The following is a 20,966-nucleotide window of genomic DNA, read 5'->3' as shown; positions in this document are numbered from 1 at the left end:
ACAACATTGGTAAAATAAGGATATTATAAGGCTCATAATTCCTGTAATATGTACATTTACTATGATAAGAGTAAAACCTGAATTTTATCAAGCAGAAATATATCCAGTCTACAAAAGAATGATTTCCCAAGTTGGTGTCTTCCCAATCCCAGACTGAAGAGATAACATTCTGTCTAATATTTTACTTGACCCACCAGGCACACCAGTCTGCTGTGTGACTTTTTTCTTGTCTTTGGATTAAACAAAAAATGATTGTAATTCTGCTGGTGTCCATGTCCATGGTGGTGGACAGTGGTAAGTGGCAATGTATTTTTATGATTATTAGATATTTTGTCAAAATATTATTTTAAGTATGAGGATTTGGAAACAGTCCTTTAGAAACACACCTTCTCTCTGCTCAAATTTTGGTGTTTGACACCCAAATGCACTTGAAGACATTTCTTTATGAAGTACTCATAAAATATTTTTCTCAGGACTTGTAGTGAAGCAACAAAATATGTAGTGGGGTTAAAAATAAACCAAAAAATTGCAACTTCTTTTTGCTAGCACTTTGTCATTATTTAAGCCATTAAGACTCCAAATTTATAAGTTTCATATAAAGAGATTCTACTCATTAAACACATTTGTATTGTCTTAATTCTCCAAACTGTTCAGTACATCCTGAAATAGAACCCATGTCCACCTAAAGCTCCTCTTTTGAATTTTAGTATGAATAGCTTTTTCTTCATTTTACTCTTTAGATTTTATTGTCATGAGTGAATGAACTTCTCCGAGTCAGGGATGGGCAAACATCTCAAATTTCTGCAGTCTCTGCCCTGTCTAGGAATGTCAGTAAGAGTTATGATGTGCAAGTGAAGAGATGGACTCTTAGAAGGTCTTTCACCATTTCTGGTCAATCCATGGGGATATTTCTAAAGGGAAGAGAAAACTCAGGATCCCAGCATGGAAAAATTCAGCACTGACCTTCATCAGCTTCACCAGTTGCTTCTCCTCTGAGGGGTTGTTTGCAGTGCAGCTCAGAAATTAAACAGGTCTAACACAAAGCATACAGGCTAAAATTATGAAGCTGAACCTTAAGACTCTTACTATATAGAGAGAAATCAGAGAGAATATTCACATTGCCCACTGCAGTGACAGCAAATGCCAAAATGCCTGCACTATCTATTTTAAATATATATATTTTTATATTGATACTGCACTCAAAAATATCTGGACATTCATACATTTTTATGACAAAACATGAAAAAAAAAATCCCTCAACCCTTAAAAGGCTGTGAAACAGTGTTTAAATTCTTTCCCCTTAGCTAAATACAATCAGAACATGAATATTTAAAGTGTTACCACATTTAGGTTTGGGGAGGATTATTGATTTATATTTCTGTGGGATTTATTCCACTGATCTCTGCTTTGAGACTAAAGCAAATATCTGTGCACAAAATAGCATCTTTGAGAGGAGTTGATGTCGTTTACCTTGAATAAATCAAAGAGTTTGGGTTTGCTGCACCCTGACTTTTTCTGGCACAGTCGAAGTTTTTGCTTCCCAAGGATTTTAAGGAATGCATCCATGCCCTGTATTAGGACATTTTAGTGAGCCATGGCTGAAAAAGACAACTGGAGGTGCAGTGATGTTTTTTAATGGGCTTTTTTTATACAGCATTTCAGAAAACTGTTTTCAGGTAGGAAAATCTCAGATGCAGTGCAGAAACAATTTTATATGTAACATACCATTAAAAGAAATTCCATAGATAAGGGGTACAATGGGAAAGCCCAAGAGCTGATGTCTCATACAGGAGTCTCTTCAAAATGTACTGAATTTTTTAGCAGGTTTTGGAGAGAGGTGAGACAAGTTGGCATCCCAAGGATCTTCTGGGATTTAAAGAATTGATTTTTATAGTGAAATCTTTCACTACCTCTACAGGGAATTACACAGGACAGTATTTCCAAATACATGATAACAAAAGAGGAAAAGAGAATAATTACTCCAGAAAGTGTTTTCTCCTTGTTCCTCCCACCCCCACTTTAAACAAAAGTGAGCAATCTTGTTAGCAAACATTGGTTCATTGATCTTGACTTGGTGACAATTAAAAAAGTTTTTCTTTGTAATTATAGGATTTGAAGAGCCAATGATTTACCAAACTGCTGAGCAGACACTCCTCTCCAGGGGAACTTCAAACATTTCTGTGTTAATTGGGTGTACACAGTTCAGTTTGCTCAGAAGAACTAATTGCAAGTGAAGGATAGTGGAGCAACCACAGCTTCCAGTACCCCTGGAATATGGTTTTGTCAATTTTCTCCTCTGACACATTTCAACTCTATGAGATTTTCATGTTTTCCAAACATTTTGCTGAAAGGACCAAATGATTAATGGCTCTTCTTCAAACACTTAGTTTGAGCTGTGGTGGTAGGCAGTGTGTCAAACCTGCTTCCAGTTGCACTTGGCAGAACCTGGCCCAGGTGATGTTTGTCACTGCAGAGGAAATACAGGCTTTAAGCCAGAAAATAAGGGTTAGTTTTTCTTTAGAAGCATGTGTACAAGTATAGCACTCAATGCTGCTTTTTTGCAAGGCATGCCATTGTTTTGCCTGAAGCTGAATTCCCCGTGGCAATGAAGCTTCCAACAGACTTGTTACAGTTCTGTGAAAAGACCAGCCTTTATTGGGAGGCTTCTTCTGGTTTGTGGAAAGCAATTTGCTGCCCTTAGTCCTGCTGCAGAGAAGGACACTTTTGATGGATTGCTCTTTATCTAAAGGCTTTTCATTGTGACCAAACTATTCAGGAAAAAGAATAACACAAGAGGAAGCACCTCTTCCTGACTCACTCAATCCTATGCCCATATTCTGCAACTGAACTTGAGAAATTAATTGCTGGGAGGATATGAGTATTACCATGAAAATCTTGTTCGCATCACAAAAGTTGTCGACATCCTGAGAAAGCACCTATATATGATCTTTAAAAAAAAAGAAAAATCCTATTTTTCTTAATGCTTTACTAAGCATAGAGTTAAGCCTCCTATCTAAAAACCCCATTACTCTGCTTCCCTCTTTTACACCTATGTTTATTGCAGGAAAATGTAACAGATGAGCAAGACAACTGTCAGCTCTTTCCCAGAATTTTTTTAGAGAAAAAGGACAGCTTTCCTAATGCCAGTTATTCTGAGACAAAAGTTATGCCATGAATTTAACACTATGGGCTTTTTCAGTTTTAAATATATAGATTTTGAGACAGCAAATATCCTGTACTTACTACATTTTTTTAAAAAAACAAGGTTAAATAAATCCAAAGTAATGCACTGTCTTCTGAAATCATGCAGAGGAAAAAAAAAACAGATTAAAAATGGGAAGGGAGAGAACAAATATTAGATTTTACTCTAATTCAGGATTTGGCCAACAGAAAAAGTGGAAGTGTTGAAAAGATGCCAAACCTACCATGTCATCTTCAAAAGGAATAAGAGATAATTAATTTAAAATATAGAGAGTTATAGGAAGAGAGACCATGAGGCAATATGGCAATAGCCAAGATGGACTTAGAAAAACCAGATCACTTCAAATAACCCTGCTTCACCATATAGCACAGGGTTACAGAGTGCTTGGGACATAGGTGGGCACTAAACAATTTTATATAATTCTACTATTTTGTCCCAGAAAAGGCTACTGTTCAGATGAGAACAGGAAGACAAGGGTTAGTTCATCCTCAGCAGCAACACCTGCTCAAGAGAGACTGGGTTTTGAGCTGAAGGGGGTGTGAGTTACCAGTACACACCAGTCCACACCAGTACAGTTCTGGGCTTCCCAGGGGGTGGTGGAGCTGAGCAAGTGCTTCATGTTTTTGATAAATCAGCTTATGAAATATATGAAGGAATTCAAAATGCCTGCAGTGTGTCATAAGGAAATATATGTTGCTGGTTAACTGTGATCTTTTGGGAATTTTTTTTTGTTTTGGTTTGGTTTGGTTTGGTTTTTTGGTTTTTTTGGTTGTTGTTGTTGCTGCTGGTTGGTTGGTTGGTTGGTTGGTTGGCTTTTTTTTTACATTTAAACCTTTTTCTTCTCAAATTTATTTGTTGAGGTAGGTGGCCAAGAACTGGAGCCACCAGCATTCCTGCCAGAGCTGCTTAACACACCTGAAAGGATCTTGAGTAAGAAAGGTTTAAGCTTTACTTTCTGCAATATTGCATGGCAATGGGAATCCTTGTACTCCAGAAGCACCCCAGGGAAGTGTGAGCAAATAGCTAGGGACTCATCTCAAATTTTTTAACAACTAAGTGAGACTAGGGGAAGTCTGGTAGGGGAAGAAAAGAACTTTTTAAAAATAAGCATTGTTTGTTTGTTTTGTTTATTTTCCTTTAGACAATGCCACACTCTTCAATGGAGTCTTTCAAAATGTGGAAAGTGTTGCATTATTTTTTGGTACGTACCTGTTCCAGTTGTGCTTTAGCTCTGAATAGAAATCCTGTGGGGTTTGGTTTATATATTTACTAAGCTGAAACAGGGATTTTTGTGGATGCAGGTCTCCCCAAAGCCCACTGTAACACTAAACACTGCTGAGTGCCAAGCACTGCCCAGTGTCACTGCCTGGTCTGGGCTCTGTGCTCCTGCAAACATCACACCTGCCTCACCTCCACTTACCAGGTCTTTTATGGCTGTTCTCCTTCCAGACTGCCTGGGTTCTCACTTCACCTGGTTACAGTCCATCTTCACCAACTTCCCTGCCCTTCTCAACTTTGTCAACAAAATGAAGTGTGCCACTGGGTTTTGCCCCCGGGATTTCGAGGACTATGGCTGCTCTTGCCGGTTTGAGATGGAAGGGCTCCCCGTGGATGAAGCTGATGAGTAAGTCACATCCATGAGAGGTCCTTTTCTGCCCTGACTGGCAAGAAACGCCCTCATGCTCTGATTACCCAAAGCATAACACCTGTATAAATTATTTAGAAACAGTAATAAAAAGATAGATTTATTTGGGGGTAAGTGAGACCCACACCATCTGGCTCTAGTGAGAGAAAATGTAATCTGAGGGCCAGGACAGTCAAACAGTTGTTTAATTATATCAGCAGGAGATGTGAAAGGAAATTCAAAGAGAATCAAGATGCATCCATGCCTGTGAAGAAAATGGGTTTTCCAACAATGTCATGTATTCATTCCCTGAGTGAAGACAGCAACGGCTCAGAAAGGGCTAAGCCTATAGATAGGTGGAAATTGATCCATCCACTCTGCAGCATGGGATGGCTGGGAAAATGGAGATTTAACCCTGCTACTGGAAAAAAGCCATGGAACTTCTCTGTGAAAGGTTTTCTGAACAATTGTGATGACATCCTGAAATGGGAGCCGGAGTCAGTTCAATGGATTGATAACCTGGGCTCTTGCTTCACTCAGCTTCATTTGAGTGCAGAGCAGCACAAACCCAGAGACTGCAGAAACATCCATCAGCAGGTTTGTCCTGAGAATCACCCACACAGCCAGTTTGTATTTACAAATTGTTCTGCAGCCCTGGGGTGAGGTTTCCCTATCAGCACAGAATTCCTGCTGCCATCTGCAGCACACAGAGACTGATTATTGCTTTGCCACTGACAGAGATGTGCTCTTGGTTCAAGGGAGCCTCCAAACTGGCTTGCCTCCCTCTCCCAGAGACAGTTCCCACAGTGTTGCAATTTTTTCCACTGATTTTATTTCTTAGAAAATAGTTTTGCAAATCTTGGGGCTTGCCTGTGCCACTTCTGTTCCACAGAAAAGGGCTCAATGCCTCACAGCAGGTTTTTAAGGCATGTGAAAGTACTAGTGCCTGTAAGAGCAACCTTTTCCCATTTCCCAGAGTAGCTCATTGTCATATCTAAATTAGGAGCCTCCACAGACTTTGTGGAAGAGAAGCAGGCCCAGAAGACAATCCATGTCTTGCAATGACAGGGAAACAATCCCTTCCCTGTTTGCAAAGGGAAAATAAGTGAATTTTTGGATTAACTGTTGCAGTAAATGTTGATGTAATTGTGAATCTCCAAACAAACATGAAGTGCAGAGAGTTTGTGTTAGATTTCCTATGCAGTTAGAGGAGCTTTTAGATGCTAACACCTCACTAGATCTCAGGTAGAGTCAGGAGAGTGTTGAGACATCACCAGTTAAGTGTTCAAAACCCTGTTCCTGATGGAGCACACAGATTTCAGCCTCATCCCTGGAACAAGGCACAGTAGAATTTGTGGTGCAGAGGAGCCATCAGGAGTTTTTGGTGAATGTTATTTGCCCTCACTTTTTTTCAGATACATTCCTTGGACTCCTTCTCTGGTTGTGAAGACAAATAAAACGTTGTGATAATTATTTACTGATACAGTCAGTGATTTAATATGAAATTCTTTCTAGATAGAGGAGGTGAAAAAGTGCATGTGTAGCATGTAGAAGGGCTCCTTAGAAGGGAGCCTGGCAAGGAGCAGGTGTCAGCCTTCCTGGCAGCAGATGCTGGGTTTGGAGGTTCATGTTGTCCTTGCATTCAGCATTGTCCAGGACAAATGTAACTCAATAACAGAGCAGTGTTTTGAGTCCATTTCTCTGAAATGAGGGTATTTCAATCTGAGTCTAACAGCAAGATTGTTTCATCTAGGTAACAATTTTACCTGGGGTACATGATTTGTGTTTTCCTGGGAGTTTCATTTACGGTTGATGTCAGTGCACAGAGGTGTTGTGGAGATGATTTTTCTGTACAAAGAGCTGAAGAGAGGAGAGAATTGAAGAAGAACCTGTTGGTTTAGTTGACTTTTTATTCCTACTGAAAGCTGAAGTGGTCCTGTAGGCAATTTGAGTTTGGCAGGACAGCAGGGAGGCAGGAAAACACAAGGTTTCTGACTGCCTGTGATGTATAGTGGCAGGAGAAAACTGTTTTACTCCAGTGTGAGAAAAATATTTCATGGCCCTTTCCCATGGCTAAATGGTGCATTTCAATTGTGATTGTTGCATAGAAGTTCAAGAAATAGAGCAGAAATCTGCATGTATTTATATAGTCCCAATGAGACACAGGAATTCACATTGCCAAAGAGCCATTAACCCTCCATGAGCGCCAGGTTCAGTTTAGTTCTCCAAATCTGCAGTGAGGAAAGTTGGGACAGGACAGCCCAGATCTCTAGGGCTGACTTGTGGGGCTTTGCTTGTCAGTGACCTGGCAGTGCTGAGGGGAAGTGTTTGTGCACTGGCAGTGGATTTCTTACATGGAGTGCCTGTAAAGTCCTTGCAAGCACCCAGGAACCACAGCAGGACAGAAATTCTTGGTCACCCACAGCAGGCAGACCTGCTCCCACCATGGAGTTCTGCATGCAGCCATGGTTATCCTGCCACCCTGACTCAGGGAAAGGCAGCACTTGGCATTTCTCTTGTCTGGGGATCAAACTGACAGGCTTGAGCTCTCTGTCATTTCCTCTTTCAGGTGCTGTTTTCAGCACCGCAGATGCTACGAGGAAGCGCTGGAGATGGAGTGCACGTGGGACCCATCAAAGATTTCTGCAGATGTCAGCAGCTGCTCTACTAAAAACCTGACCTGTGGTGAGATTGCCCTGTCAAAAGAGCTTGACACTGGAGCCTCACCAGAAGTTCATTCTGGTCTACCCATGAAGAGTCATAGACAAGTTAATCACTCCCCTTCCCAGAGCTCCTCCAACAGGCAGCCTCTTCCTGGGCTTTCCCTTACTTTGCAAGCCCACTCAGCATTGCTGGAGATGACTCCACACATCAGATGCTGAGGAGAGACCTGAAAAACAATCTTCTTCTGAGGCATCCAGGCCTGATTTTCCTGCACTTAGAGGAAAATTCTTTGTTCAGAGGGTCACACACACTCCTCAGCAACAGCACTATCACCAGTGAGGGCAGAAATTGTGTGTTATAACAGGAGCTACTCCATGCAATGCTGGTACAGGCCTGGCAAGAGTGGGGTTCTTTAATGCCTAAGAAGATGTAATATAATTTTTCATCAAGTTTTGGCTCTCAAAAAAGACCATATGCTAGAACATAGTTTGAGGATACCAGCAAAGAGGAGCAAAATTTCCAAACTAATACCCTTATGTCCTATTTAAGCAACAATCTGATCCAATTATCATTTCTTGCTTCAAATTAAAACCATTTTTGTTATTTAGGCCAATCTCTAGTTGTCCAAGTGCATTTAAGCATTAATTATGCTTTTTAAACTCTTTCTATACAGTCCCCATCACAAATAGAAAATAGAAGTGTGACAGCTATAAAAAGTCAATGTTTTTTTAAACTCTGAAATGTAGGAAATTTTGGAAGAGGGAAAATAGTATTTCATGGGGTACTGTTTCATATCCTTTGTGTCAGGAAGAAATTTTTAACTTTGAGAGCAGTGAGGCACAGGCACAGGTTGCCCAGAGAAGTTGTGGATGCCTCATCCCTGGAAGTGTTCAAGGCCAGGTTGGATGGGGCTTTGAGCAACCTGTGCTAGTGGAAGGTGTCCCTGCCCATGGCAGGGCATGGAATGACATGAGGTTTCTCACACCTTTGAATCCAAGCTGTTCTAAGGTTCTCTGATTCTTTATAAGGAGTAATCACATATCCATGAAAGTCTTGAATTGTGGATTGTGAGTTCTTGGAGTTAGGAGGAATATTTTAATGAAGTCTGTGAAATGTTAAATGCAGCATCAGCTGCATTAAACTTTCCATGGAAGAATAGAGCATTGCTCTGCAGTCCTCAATACTCTGCAGGCACAACCAAAGAGGCAATAATCTATTGACAGCCATGCCAGGCTGCATGGACTGGTGTTTAAAACAAGAACTGGACTATGAAACCTGTCCATGTTTTGCATGGAGAAGCACAGTATAAATAGGTTTGGACAGACAAAATACAGACACAAACCTCACAGGGAGGAAAAAGTAGAAGGTGGAAAGGATTTTACAATAGTGCCTTGTTTGGATTTCTGTTTCATTTCCAGAGTCTGTGGATCCCTGTGAACAGTTCCTCTGCACCTGTGACAAAGATGCCATTGAATGCTTTGTGAATGCCCAGATCAACTCCTCCCTGAATGGGCTGGATGTCTCCTCCTGCCCATCTCCAGTTACAGGTAATAAAGGGGATCTGACCCAGTGCCCCCTCCTGCCAGATTTTCTGCTGGCACCAAACATGACCCAAAGAGAATGAAGCAGGAGCTGGGTGCTTTCCTACCATAGATCTGGTCTCTGTTTCACATGTCCTGTCCATTTAGTGCTCCTTGGGTGAATACCAGGAGAGAAGGTGGTGGCAGACTGATTGCTGTCCTGGAGCAGGGCCAGGAGAGGCCTCTGAGATGGGGAAGGGGCTGGAGCCCATGAGGAAAGAGGAGGAGGCTTGGGGGGATCTTTGTGCAGTTCTCAGTATCCAGTGGGGTGTGGAGAGAAGATGCAGCCAGACCTTCCTGGAGGTGCACAGGGTGCAAAGAACACCTCTGCACCAGGGAAATTCCAGTTAGATGAGAAGAATTTTTTTCTTCAGGAAGCTTCTGCCATCTGGAGTAAATGAGTGATACTTGTGGTGATGTCACTAGCAGGAAATGCTGGAAATATTGCTAACCCAAATCTTCCCTTAAACCATTAAAAGACTGACTGGAAATGCAAAACCAGGCTTACTCTGTTCAGTTACTTGGTTTCTATTCTGGAAGGCAAAAGCCCTGCTAAGGATGAAGGGGAGGTTTATCCCCGTGGTCACACAGTGATTTGTGCTCTGTAGCTGAAATTACAGCCCCGCAAGAACAAATGCCAAATGCCCTGTGGGAACAGGCCTGGATTACAAACTTAATTCATATGGATTGCTATCAGAGCATGGCAGGGGCAGGAGCTCTGGGTCTCCAAGGTGAGGGAGATGTGAAAAAGCAGCATTAGCTTTTCTAGTACTTTGGGTCAGAGTCACAGCCTCCAGTGCTAAGGACAGACAGACACACCAGAATCACACCCTGGATGTGTGCATACCCTCCTGAATGCATCAAGGGAGAAGAAAATGCCCCAGGAAGGTTTGCATCAAAGCCAGCTTTTGTCCTTTTTTAAGACAACAATCTTCTACTGGGATCAGATGTCCCTGATGTACAGTATGGTGGATCCAACACACCAAAAGTAAAGGGGAAATTGTCCAGTGCTAACAGGAAAATCATGCTGATTTTATCACTGCTGATAAAAACAGATTCCATTTTAGTTCACTGGATGCCTCTGCTAATTTTAAACTATATTATGTTTCTTGATGAGGATTATATTTCTTGATGAAGAGAAAAAAAAGCAACTTTGAATGAAACATTTTCACTTAATGTTCACTGATGTTGTAATCCTTCTGTGTAGCTGTTCTGTCCAGTTGTGACTTTGGGGAAAAAGCCAACCCTATCTGATGAATCCATAGGCAAAGGATTTTGGTAGGTTCTTTATTACAGAGAAAAAATTAGTGAAATGGGCATGTATTTGACCAAATCTTTAATAGGAATACATTCAAGGTACTCCTGATTTGTGCTGGTCAGATCAAACAGTGAAAAAATCCCCTTCTCACACTTTATGAGAGACTTTTCTCTTTCAGAAACAACCAGCAAGAGAGAGCTGACAACACGACACATGGAGGGTAGGTCACCTCTGTAATTCTTTGTCTGGAATGCATTAAATTGAGACCAGCTTATACTCAGAAAAAGAAGCTGAAGAAATGGGAATCTAAAGAGTGCTGACTGCCAGCTGATTCCTCTTGTTGAGGTTGAAACTCATGGGATTATTTTCTATTATTATACTGCATGTAGCTCAATAGCGTTTCGTATAAATACTAAAGCAATATTTTAATACTGCTGCTGCAATCACAATAATATTTAGAAATGAGTTCCTTTTTGATGACTCTGATCATGTTATTCCAGGATACAGCCTAAGGAGCACCCTAAGCCATGAGCTTCTGGAGTAAAAAAATTTTTCTTTTTGCAGCGTTGGTTCATCAAGGGACTGATGAAACACGAGCTGTGACTGCCTCTGTGGAAGAAGGTTTGCAACTTAGAGTGAAAAAAGCTCTGCTTGCAGCTCCCAAAAGCTGAGAGAATACAAGATAGTTGCTTTCTTTCTGCCTTTCTAAAAGGACTGATGTAAAACTAGATGTAATGTTTTGGTGATGGAGTTCAAGATTGAATGGGAAGGTGCAATTTTTCAATTTGTGCATGTGATGTTTTTAACCAGTGTTTACAGTGAGTTTCCCAAGGGCTGAGAATGAATGCTGTACAACAAAACCTGTTTTCATCAAAACAGCCTTTTTTCCCTGGGAACACAGGTTGGAGCAGGTGAGCTGTTTGGCAGAGATGCCCTCTGTGGGTGCCAACCACTGGACCCACAGCCAATTGCATACTCTTATCTTTAAAAGATAGTGAATTAATTAAGATCAAGCAGTAGCACGAGGAAATTCTGAGCATGGTTTGTGCCAATGAGCCACCAATTTTTAGTTTATTTACTTGTAATGAAGAGATCCAGGCTGAAACCTCCTCACTCTGGAGCCTCCTTGGTGGGTCTCCAAACAGCAAGGCCAAGTGGTTCTCATGGAAGTCTTCTTCTTTTTTTTCTGCTACAATCAGTTGTCTTCTACAATCAGGTTGTCTTCTAAGGAGTGGGTACTTGCAAAACCTCACTGCTGCAGTGAGAATCTGTTCTCCTCTTGCCTGAATGGTGAGCACTGCCAGGGACAGAAGCACCCAAAGCCCTTGGTAGTTCTGGGAGGGCCAAGATATGAAGCAGAGAGGGAGACCAGTCTTGGACTTTAACCCAGTTTAGCTGCTGCTCTCTGGTTTAGTGGCTCCATCACAAGCAAAGCCACACTGCTGTTAAGGGAGAAGTGGCACCAGAGCTGTTTGGAAAATGCACTGGGGGTGCTGGTGCACAGCTGCCTCAGTAGGAGCCAGTGTGTGCCCAGGGGTTCCAGAAGGCCAAGGGCATCCTGGACTGTGCCAGCAGCAGTGTGACCAGCAGGACCAGGGCAGTGATCACCCCTCAGCATCATGAGGCTGCACCCCGAGTGCTGTGCTCAGCTCTGGGCCCCTCACCTCATAAAGGACATTGAGGGGCTGCAGTGTGTCCAGAGAAGGGCAACAAGGCTCATGAGAGGACAAGAGAACAGTTCTTATGAGGAGTGGCTGAGGCAGATGGGTTTGTTTGGTCTTGAGAAGAGCAGGCTCAGGGGAGCCTCACTGCTCTCTACAACCACCTGACAGGAGGGTGGGGTGAGGTGGGTGTCAGTCTCTTCTGCTGTGCCTGCAGGGAAACAATCAGAGGAAATGTCCTTCAGATGAGACAGGAGAGATTCAGATCAGATATTAGTAAGAATTTTTTCACTGTCCAGGTGCTCAGACATTGGATGGGCTGCCCAGGGAAGTTGTGGAGTCACCATCCCTGGAGGTGTTTAAGAGGCACCTGGATCTGGTGCTGGGCAATGTGGTTTGGGGGTCACAGGGGCAGGGCTGGGCTGACAGCTGGGTTGGGTGATCTGAAGGTCTCTTCCTGTCTTGATGATTCCATGATTCTCTGTTCATAGACCCTAAATCTGCCAAGCACAGAAGCAACAAGCACTGACATGTGCAACCAGGCCACTGCTTAACCCAGGAAATCAGAGAGAGAAACCCAGAGTGGTTTGTGTTGGAAGGGCCCTTAAAGATCATCTCATTCCTAATCCCCTGCTGTGGGCAGGGACACTTTCCAGCTTGCACAGGGAGAGGTGGAAAACTGGATTGTTTGAGAACCTAAGAACCTGATTTCAAGCTTTAGTGTGCCCCTCTGCGTGTGCCATTGCCCTAAGTGTGAATCTGGAATAATAAAAACCACATGGAATTTTTTTTTCTTTTAAAAAACAATGTTTCTGACATTTAAAGGTTTGTGGGTTTATCTGGTTTTTATATTTTTAAATAGCAGCACATGCACAAGTGTAGGTACCTGAAAAGGCTTTATGCTGAATGTAAGTGCTGGCTGTTCCTTCACAGCTCTCCTGGATTATCAAAGTAGTTTTTTACAATATTTTTCATTCTCGCCTAGCAGCAGCTCCAGTGTTGGTTCATGTTTTTCTACCTGCTTCTGGGACACTTTGAAATAGAAAACAGAGCCCCTGAAGGAATGAGAGCACCTGCATTTGCACTTCTGAAACAATGTTTTACTTCCTAAAAAACCAACTCCTGCTCCCTAATGAGGCACAGTCCATCACAAGGTTCCAAGTATTACCAACAAACAAAAACCTGTATTAGGAATTTTAGAAAGCTGAAAACAATGTAGATAATGTTGCTAATCAGTCTTTGAAGGAAACATTTAGAGAACCACTTATTATTTAACCAGTTGTCTTCCTCTTTAAGCCCAAAGAATCTTCAACATTGACAACTGTAGAAGTTTCATTAAACCAAAGCTAAGTATCACTGAGAAACTCATTCAAAGGACTTAACAAGTTATTCTTCACATTGCAACATCCTAACAATACAGAAAAAAATGTGGAGATGATTTTTTAGATCACTTGATAGCTATTTTTATAATTTGTCAAAAGGCAGCAGACAAATGAAAATCATTTTATCAGGTAAAGGAAACAAGTTCAAGGTCAGGGAGGTATTTGGACTTATGGCTGCCCATCCATACCTGACTCTCAGTGCAGGGAAACACAAAATGCTCACAAGGAGCCCAGTATCCTTCTGTGCACAACACTGGGATGCCAGACCTAGTCCTGTTTAGTCTATTTGTCTGTCAAATGGACTTAATGTTGAATTTCCCAATTCAGCCATATTTACACTTCTTTCATAGGATCACAGAATCCTGTGCTAGTGCTATGTAATTATTTGCATGCAATGAGATTAATTTATGAGCATCACTTTGTCTACAACTATCAATACCCACTGAGAAAACCAGGCAAATGTCTCTCCATGCTATGTCTGTATCTTCTGTTTTCAGAAAAAGCTCTTCTCAGCAGCCTGGCTGTTCATAACTGTGCTGGCAATGTGTTTCCTGAGTTTATATTTTCTATTTTCAACAGTGGTTTCTTTTGAGCCCCGTGACAGAGTCTTGGCAACTTCCAAAGCCAGAGGTAAGAGTCATTAAATTTTGCTGACAAATTTGGCACTCTTGACTACAGGTGGAGATGGATTTTCATTTATGAAGCTCTGTGGTGTCACAGTCAAAAATCTTCAGCACAGGATTTCTGGATAATATTTCTTCTGCTGACTTGCACATCCTTCAGCAAAACACATTGCTTCTCCTAATTACCATCCTTATAAATCCAGGCTGTTTGGTTAAGCTTTATAATGCTTTAAGTCAAAGTAATTTCAGAAATGCATGGCAGAAATTCAGCTGGCAGGTCACTACCATGATGCCTCTGTTTTTTGTACAGTTACCTCAAGGGACCACAGAGGCACAGCTCCTGCTCCCCCCATCCTCTCAATAAAAGGTCAGTGACCCTCAGTTTTCCTCTTTTTTTTGGCTAACACAGCAATTTTTCATCTAAAAGCACCACAGTTAAAACTCTGTGCATGGTAGCAACAGGGCTGCCAGAGAATCAAATTTAGCTCAGGGTCTGATAGCAGGTACACAAACAATAAAACCTGGCTGAGAAGCATTAGCTGTTCCTTGCCTCCAGCCACTCATTTGCACTCCTCATCCAAGTGTTTCTGAAAGCCTCTTCACATAAGGTTTAATGATATAATGATTGTTTCTGTAAATTACATTCACAGCATCTGCTGCCAGAAGGGTTTATTTTGATTTTGCCTTCTCCTTTATTACAGATAATTTCATGGAACTCTCTCCCAGTCTAAAACCTGTTCCAGCTTTTGCAGGTGTCTGTGCTTTGAGCACAGCCTCACCAGCAGGCACGGCTGAAAATGGAGCACCTTGGTAGATCTGGAAGTTTCCTCTGGCCCCTTTTGTGTAGAAAGATTATCCAGGCAGGCTGAAATCCACCAGAAAAATGTCAGAGAAAACTGCATATGGAGAGTAGAAAGAAGTCATTTTCTGACTCTGATTACACTGTCTGAACAATATCCCTGTCTCCCACCTCAATGGATTCAGCACTGCTGTACTAAGCACTGGTCAAAAGCACTAAATGCTCTCCTACATTAACTTGAATGTACCAGAAAATCTGTGTATTGTGTTTTATGTCTGCATAGCTCCCAGGAGATTATTTGTGATATCTATTCTTAGCTAAGTGTAGAATTTCCCAAACTCTAGTTTTATTTTTTACATCCAGCAGGAATCACTTTCATTTCAACATTTCACTGCCAAACAAAGTGGCAGAAAATGTGCACCTTGCTGAGCTATCAAAACCAGTGTGTGACTATTGATCCCTTTCTGCCACCTTTCATGGTTGCTGTGTTCTTAGAAGTGCTTTAATTTCTTTTAATCTGTTCTCTTATCCTGTGACAGGTTATTTTCAACACATACTAAAATCAGAACATCAGAGGGACAAGCTTAATGAATTTTAGTCCAGTCAATAAATTCAGCCAAAGAATTCAAAAAGAAAGCATTAAAAATATGAAAATACATGCCCATTAGTATTTTAAAAGTATTTATTTTGTGAATGCCACATGGTTCACATTGCCATTTAGAAAAGGAAATGAAGCCATTTGATAAGTGTTTTCATTTACAAATTAGTTTATATTAAAAAGGTATAAAAAGATTTTAAGTACCTCCAAATTCAACAAAACATTCCTGATCAACAATAAAGTGTCAGATAATCTAAAAAGAAATACCAAAATATTTTTTTTATAAAGAATCTCCTGAAAATAATTATTTTTCAACTTATTTTGCCCTCAATATTCCCTTGTGGTTACAACCCAGTGAACCCTTCAGTCACCCAGCTCTTCATCAATCAAATAATTCCCTTCTTTCACTGATGTTACTCTCAGTTTTAGAAACTTCAGGTGAACAGACACTTTTAAAGCAATTTACTCAGCAAATGACATCTCATTTTTACTTTATCTCAGTACAGCTGACTAAGCAGCAAACATGATTTTCAGCACCTGGCAAAGCTCTTTGTGTCAGTACATAGAGAATTTAAAAAAACCAAAACCAATCAGCAGTTAAATTGGTCATAGTTAACCACAGTCCTATCTTCTGAAAGGCAAGAGATGTGCATAAATGACCAATGTGGATGCTCTGCTTTTTTTCAATTTTCCTCTCAGATACTCCTTCTCTATGACCATCAATTCACACTGGTTCTGCCTGAGGATATTACTCTCACCAGCTATCTAAAATTAAAATCTTGCTGTTTATTTTCTGTTTCTTCTTCTGCTTTCTTTTTTCTGCTTATTCAGAAGAAGATGGATTTGTGGAAGCTTTGGTCCCAGTGGAAGAGATAACCACCTCCCCAGCCTCATTCCCAGGAGACAGTAACTCAATGCAAGTCAAAATTGTCCCCACCAACAGGAGTCCTGCAGGCACACCTGCAAGGACAAAAGGAAAAGGCAAGTGAAAAATGAATTACACCTTTTCTAATTTAGACCACTCCCCTATTCCTGTCTACAGCTATGTGAGAAGTCATCATTTTTCATGGATATGTAGAATGAAACCGTTTTGTTATTTAAATCTGGAGGTTGCATACAATACAGGATGAATAGCACTGACTGCCCTGGAAAGGGCAGCTCACTGCCACCTGACCAGGAAAGCCAACTAACTCTAATAAACAGCCTCCCACTAAGAATGAACACATTTTAGAAGGCTGCAGTTGATAATAGTCTAGAATATGCACTTTTGGACACACACTCCTGAAAGAAGAGATATTCTACCTTCACAAGTCTAATCTATGCATTTGTCTTCTCCAGAGACAAGCCCTGCAAAGGGTGGCCTGAGCACCACTTCCTCTGCCATAGCTCTGGGCCTGGGACGGTCTGAGAGAGGACCTGCAGGAAAAGGTAAATAAAGGGCTTTTTCCCCAATACATCTGATGAAATACTCAGCAACCTCTGTATTAAAAGCAGGTATGTATTACATATAAATATTATTGTTAGTTTAAACCAGTTAGCACACAGGTATTGGTATTTAGAAGAAGAGGAGGTGAAGACATCTGCAGAAGCTTCCATCACTTTAACCTCTTCTGCCAATATGCTGTCAGTAACACTTATAAAAACTAATTATTTGCTTGTAAGGAATTTTTTTTCATATAGTGCAGTATCTAAAATGAGCTCAGGGAATGTTTCTCCCTGCTTTTGTTTATTGGAAGTCATTTAATCTCACCTTTAATTTGCTTTGTTTTATAAGCAGCAGCAGCAGCAATAGGAATTTTCCTGCTCTTCCTTCTGACCTTTTGCCACAGTCTTGCCAGTCAGACTTTTTCTCACCATTTCTGATTCTGTTCCGATTCCTATTCGGGGATCCCAGAGATCCTAAGACATTTCAGACCTGTCATGGCTATAAATCCACATTCAAGGACTGTCCCATCCATCTTTTTAGGCTTCCCAATGGAGAGAAGCATTCCTGGAACTTGAAAATAGCAGAAGAATCAACCCCACCTTTTACCAAACTGGGAAATACAATTTTAAAATACCAGCTTTTAGAGAGCACAGATCAATTTCCTGAGCCTGTGATTTATTCTGGGATTTAACATGAATGAATCAAGATCCAGGAAGGCACATGGGCAGAATTTCCTGTTGGAAACAGTAATCCAGGATTGACCCTGACAGGGGCAGGGAATCAGTCTAGAGCTGCAGAAGGGAAGATGGGATTACTCGAGGGAGAAGGGGGGATGCAGAGGGAACAGAAGCCTTCCCTCCCTCCTTCTGCAATCAGCCTCCCTCCTTCTCCTGCATCAGTCTCTTACATCCTTTCCCCAGCAAAGTCCCAGAACAGGTCCCTTTGATGTCTTTTTACTGATATGGAACATTGTGTTTTTTCAAATCTTATTAATTAATTCCCATAATGTCAGCTCTTCCTGAGTAGAGGGAGCCACAGAGACATTAGGATTGGGATTTGGTGATGCCAAACCCTCAGCAGCACAATAGCCATTACAACAGATCACTCCTGCATTTGGTCTAGGGGCACTGCAGCTCAAATTGGACTATATTTCAAATGAGAACAGAAAAAAATATTGTTTCCTTCAGCAAAACATGGTCATTGCCCAGCTATCACTGTGGAAGCACAAGAGGTTAGGACTCTATTTTCCAAATCACCAAGACAGAAACCACTGAATACTCAGCTGAGTTTGAATATTCCAAAAGAAAAAATTACCTATGAAGGATTACAAAGGACTGCTAAGTATTCCCATTGCAGTCCAAGTTGACTTGTATGTTCTATCTTCATAGGATTCTCTCTCGCCTTTAAACTGCTTTGCCGTTTTGCTGTTTTGCTCAGTCAGCAGTACTCTAAGAACCATAATTCATGGACTGAAGCAGTAATTTAGAGGTGATAAAATGTTGTCCTTCAAAGATTCTAGTAGCTCTGGAAACACTTCTATCTTCACAAGAGAGCCCTGAAGCAGTGAAAAGATGATGTGTCAAATAACAACTTTGCTTTGCAGTGTGCGAGCGACTGACCTTTCTGCAAGAGGGAGGACGTGGAAGAGTGGAGAGGGAGCTGCCCCAGCTTGGAGAAATGCTGTTCTGCTTAACTGAGAGATGCCCAGAGGAATTTGAGTCCTATGGCTGCTATTGTGGCCAAGATGGAAGAGGAGATCCCATCGATGCACTGGACAGGTGTGGGCTCCTCTGTATGTGCCATTAAGTGTGGGTGTTACTGCGGTGCCCATGGACCAAGGAAGATCAGTACATCATTTTCTGGGCATTGTTTGGCTATGGAGCAGTAGTCAAGTCACAATTTGGGGAAAAAAAGTCCACTTAAATACATAAAACACAAATACTCTAATGTGACTAAACCACGTTCTATTGCTGTGCCAATATTTTGGAGAGGACTTCCTAACTCCAAATAAGGAAGGTGAACGATTGGGAGGTGAGCAGAGCAGAAGGAGGAGTACATCAAAGGGAGGAGGATAAGGCTCACTTGACTAAGAGGTGGCTTGGAAAGTGCCTTCTGAAGAGAAGAATGAACATCCACCCAAGGGCACACTGTCCTCCAGAAGGGAGCAGAGCTGGAGCAAAGTCCTGTTGGAGCTGCAGCCAAGAGCCAGCAGGGCTGACCATGAGGGGCAATGCAGAGAATTCCACAAATAAAAGCACCTCTGGGAGTGTTGTATTTACAGCTAAAAATCTCCTCCTCTGATGAAGTTCAGAACAGTTGGGGCACATCAGGTCCAAGTAGAGCACACTCCTTTTTCCTGCACTCATACACAAACAAGACAGCCCAGGCATGAAAAATTGGATTAGATGATGGCGTGCTCTGGGTATCATGACACAGTTTTCAGATTTCCAGCCAAGATTTGAATACTGGAAGACACTTCTCATGGCAGACTAGGCAAATTGCAATTGTGTCTTAAAATTAAAACACACTCCTGTTAAAAACATGACATGAAAAGAATTAGGAAGAGGAAAGTGAAAGGAGGAACAAATATAGGAAGAAAGTAGGAACAGCTTAGGTTGATTTTTGTTATTAATAGAAAAAAAATTCCAGGGTATGAAAACTAAAATTTTTTAGTTTTAATGGGCACTGAAAATAAAGACAGATAAATAATTGTGTGTTCTGACATTCAGGAAGACTAAGTATTTTCCATTTACTTCTACTTTTTATTTTAGATGCTGCTTCTCTCATCACTGCTGTATGGAGCAAGTTAAGAAACTTGGATGCCACGCAGAAAGAAATTTGAGATCTGAAGTTGTATGTTTTCATCACACACCAAAATGTAAGCTTGTGTGAGAGGAAATTCTCATGTCCTGATGACAGTGTATCAACATGATAGACTGAGTGACATTATGACAGAGCTGCTAGAGCTGAGTATGGAGACAGAAATATTTAGCTTACAAAAAAATAGCAATGTTTACTATAAATTTAAACTTTTATCCTAGTTGAGACAAAGGTTATTACACTGATGTGTATGTGACCAGGTCAGGCTGAGAAAATTACATTCAGACATTTTACAATTATTGTCAGAAGTCAGCTATTTGTGTCTTTACATTCACAAATTCAACTAAAGCCAGCAGAACCTTCCACTGCCCAGCACCCTGGTGTCAGGCTTTTGTTTAGGTAATTAATGGTGACTTCGGAGTCTAAAATTCATGGTAGATTTGAAAATTTTATTTTCAAAAATAAAATTATACATGAAGTAAGTAAGTAAAATTATACATGAAGTGGCAAATTATACATGAAGTAAGTTCAACAGCTTTCAGAGATGAACTGTGAAACTTCTCTTTCAGGCATTGGCCGGAGCGCGTGTGAGAAGCTCCTCTGTGCCTGCGACACGGCCGCGGCCGAGTGCATGGCCTCTGCCTTCTTCAACACGAGCCTGAAGCAGCCCCACGGGCAGGGCTGCCGGGAGGAGAAGCTCTCCTGCCCAGGGGAGTCTGCTGAAAGGCCTGCAGCAGGCACCCACACAGGCACAGGGGCTTCCAGCTCCGAGGAGAGCAGTGAGGAGGAAGGAGCCCAGCGGGGCAGATTGCGGAGAGCCAGGAGAGGGACGCGGCAGCACATGGGGAACGCCAGAACTGGGGACACCAGGGCAGATAACCCTGAGGGCAGAACACCACCCACCTCCAGGGGCTTGGGAAGGGCCAGGACAGCAGCCAGGCACTGAGTACCTGCCCTCCTCATCCTCTACACACTGCCTCGCACTCTCCAGAACACAAGTGACATAATCATAGACTAGGATTAGGTGTTAGGCTGTATTAACTCCTTACTGCGGGGAGGTCAGCACCATGGAGCATCTGTCTAGGTCAGATATTACCTTAAATAATTACTGGACAGTGTTCTATATAATTTCACTTGATTTTTTAATGTAAAAACTGTTATGATCAAACTGACTTTTGTTAACTGGGCACTTGGTTCAGACTGGATCTTGCTGATGGTGTCCAAGTATTCCAGGTTTTCAATTAAACCAACCTGCAACTACTCCAACTCCCTTTGCAGACATTTTTCCTTTACTGAGCTTAGCAGGAAACACCCAGAAGCAAAGCTTAA

General features: G+C 41.7%; 1 protein-coding gene across 1 annotated transcript; it reads left to right on the top strand.

Moving 5' to 3' along the window:
- Nucleotides 1-248: 248 nt before the first annotated feature.
- OC90 (otoconin 90) lies at nucleotides 249-20,885 on the top strand. Its single transcript, XM_050971043.1, has 14 exons — nucleotides 249-284; nucleotides 2,430-2,438; nucleotides 4,063-4,132; nucleotides 4,344-4,403; nucleotides 4,652-4,826; nucleotides 7,396-7,511; nucleotides 8,909-9,037; nucleotides 10,507-10,548; nucleotides 10,893-10,949; nucleotides 13,951-14,001; nucleotides 16,226-16,372; nucleotides 18,421-18,595; nucleotides 19,589-19,695; nucleotides 20,207-20,885. Exons 1-14 carry the CDS (start codon nucleotides 249-251, stop codon nucleotides 20,581-20,583), a joined length of 1,551 nt encoding a protein of 516 aa, XP_050827000.1. The 3' UTR covers nucleotides 20,584-20,885.
- Nucleotides 20,886-20,966: the final 81 nt, after the last annotated feature.

The sequence above is a fragment of the Serinus canaria genome, chromosome 2 (genome assembly GCF_022539315.1).
Source record: "Serinus canaria isolate serCan28SL12 chromosome 2, serCan2020, whole genome shotgun sequence".
Taxonomy (NCBI): domain Eukaryota; kingdom Metazoa; phylum Chordata; class Aves; order Passeriformes; family Fringillidae; genus Serinus; species Serinus canaria.
This window is presented reverse-complemented; position numbering and strand designations above follow the sequence as displayed.

Excerpts from the sequence above, each read along its gene's own strand:
- OC90 (XM_050971043.1), top strand. The coding sequence starts at position 249 with ATGATTGTAATTCTGCTGGTGTCCATGTCCATGGTG. Across the intron at positions 4,827-7,395 it reads CCCGTGGATGAAGCTGATGA|GTGCTGTTTTCAGCACCGCA; the intron begins GTAAGTCACATC and ends TTCCTCTTTCAG. Across the intron at positions 19,696-20,206 it reads TTTTCATCACACACCAAAAT|GCATTGGCCGGAGCGCGTGT; the intron begins GTAAGCTTGTGT and ends CTTCTCTTTCAG.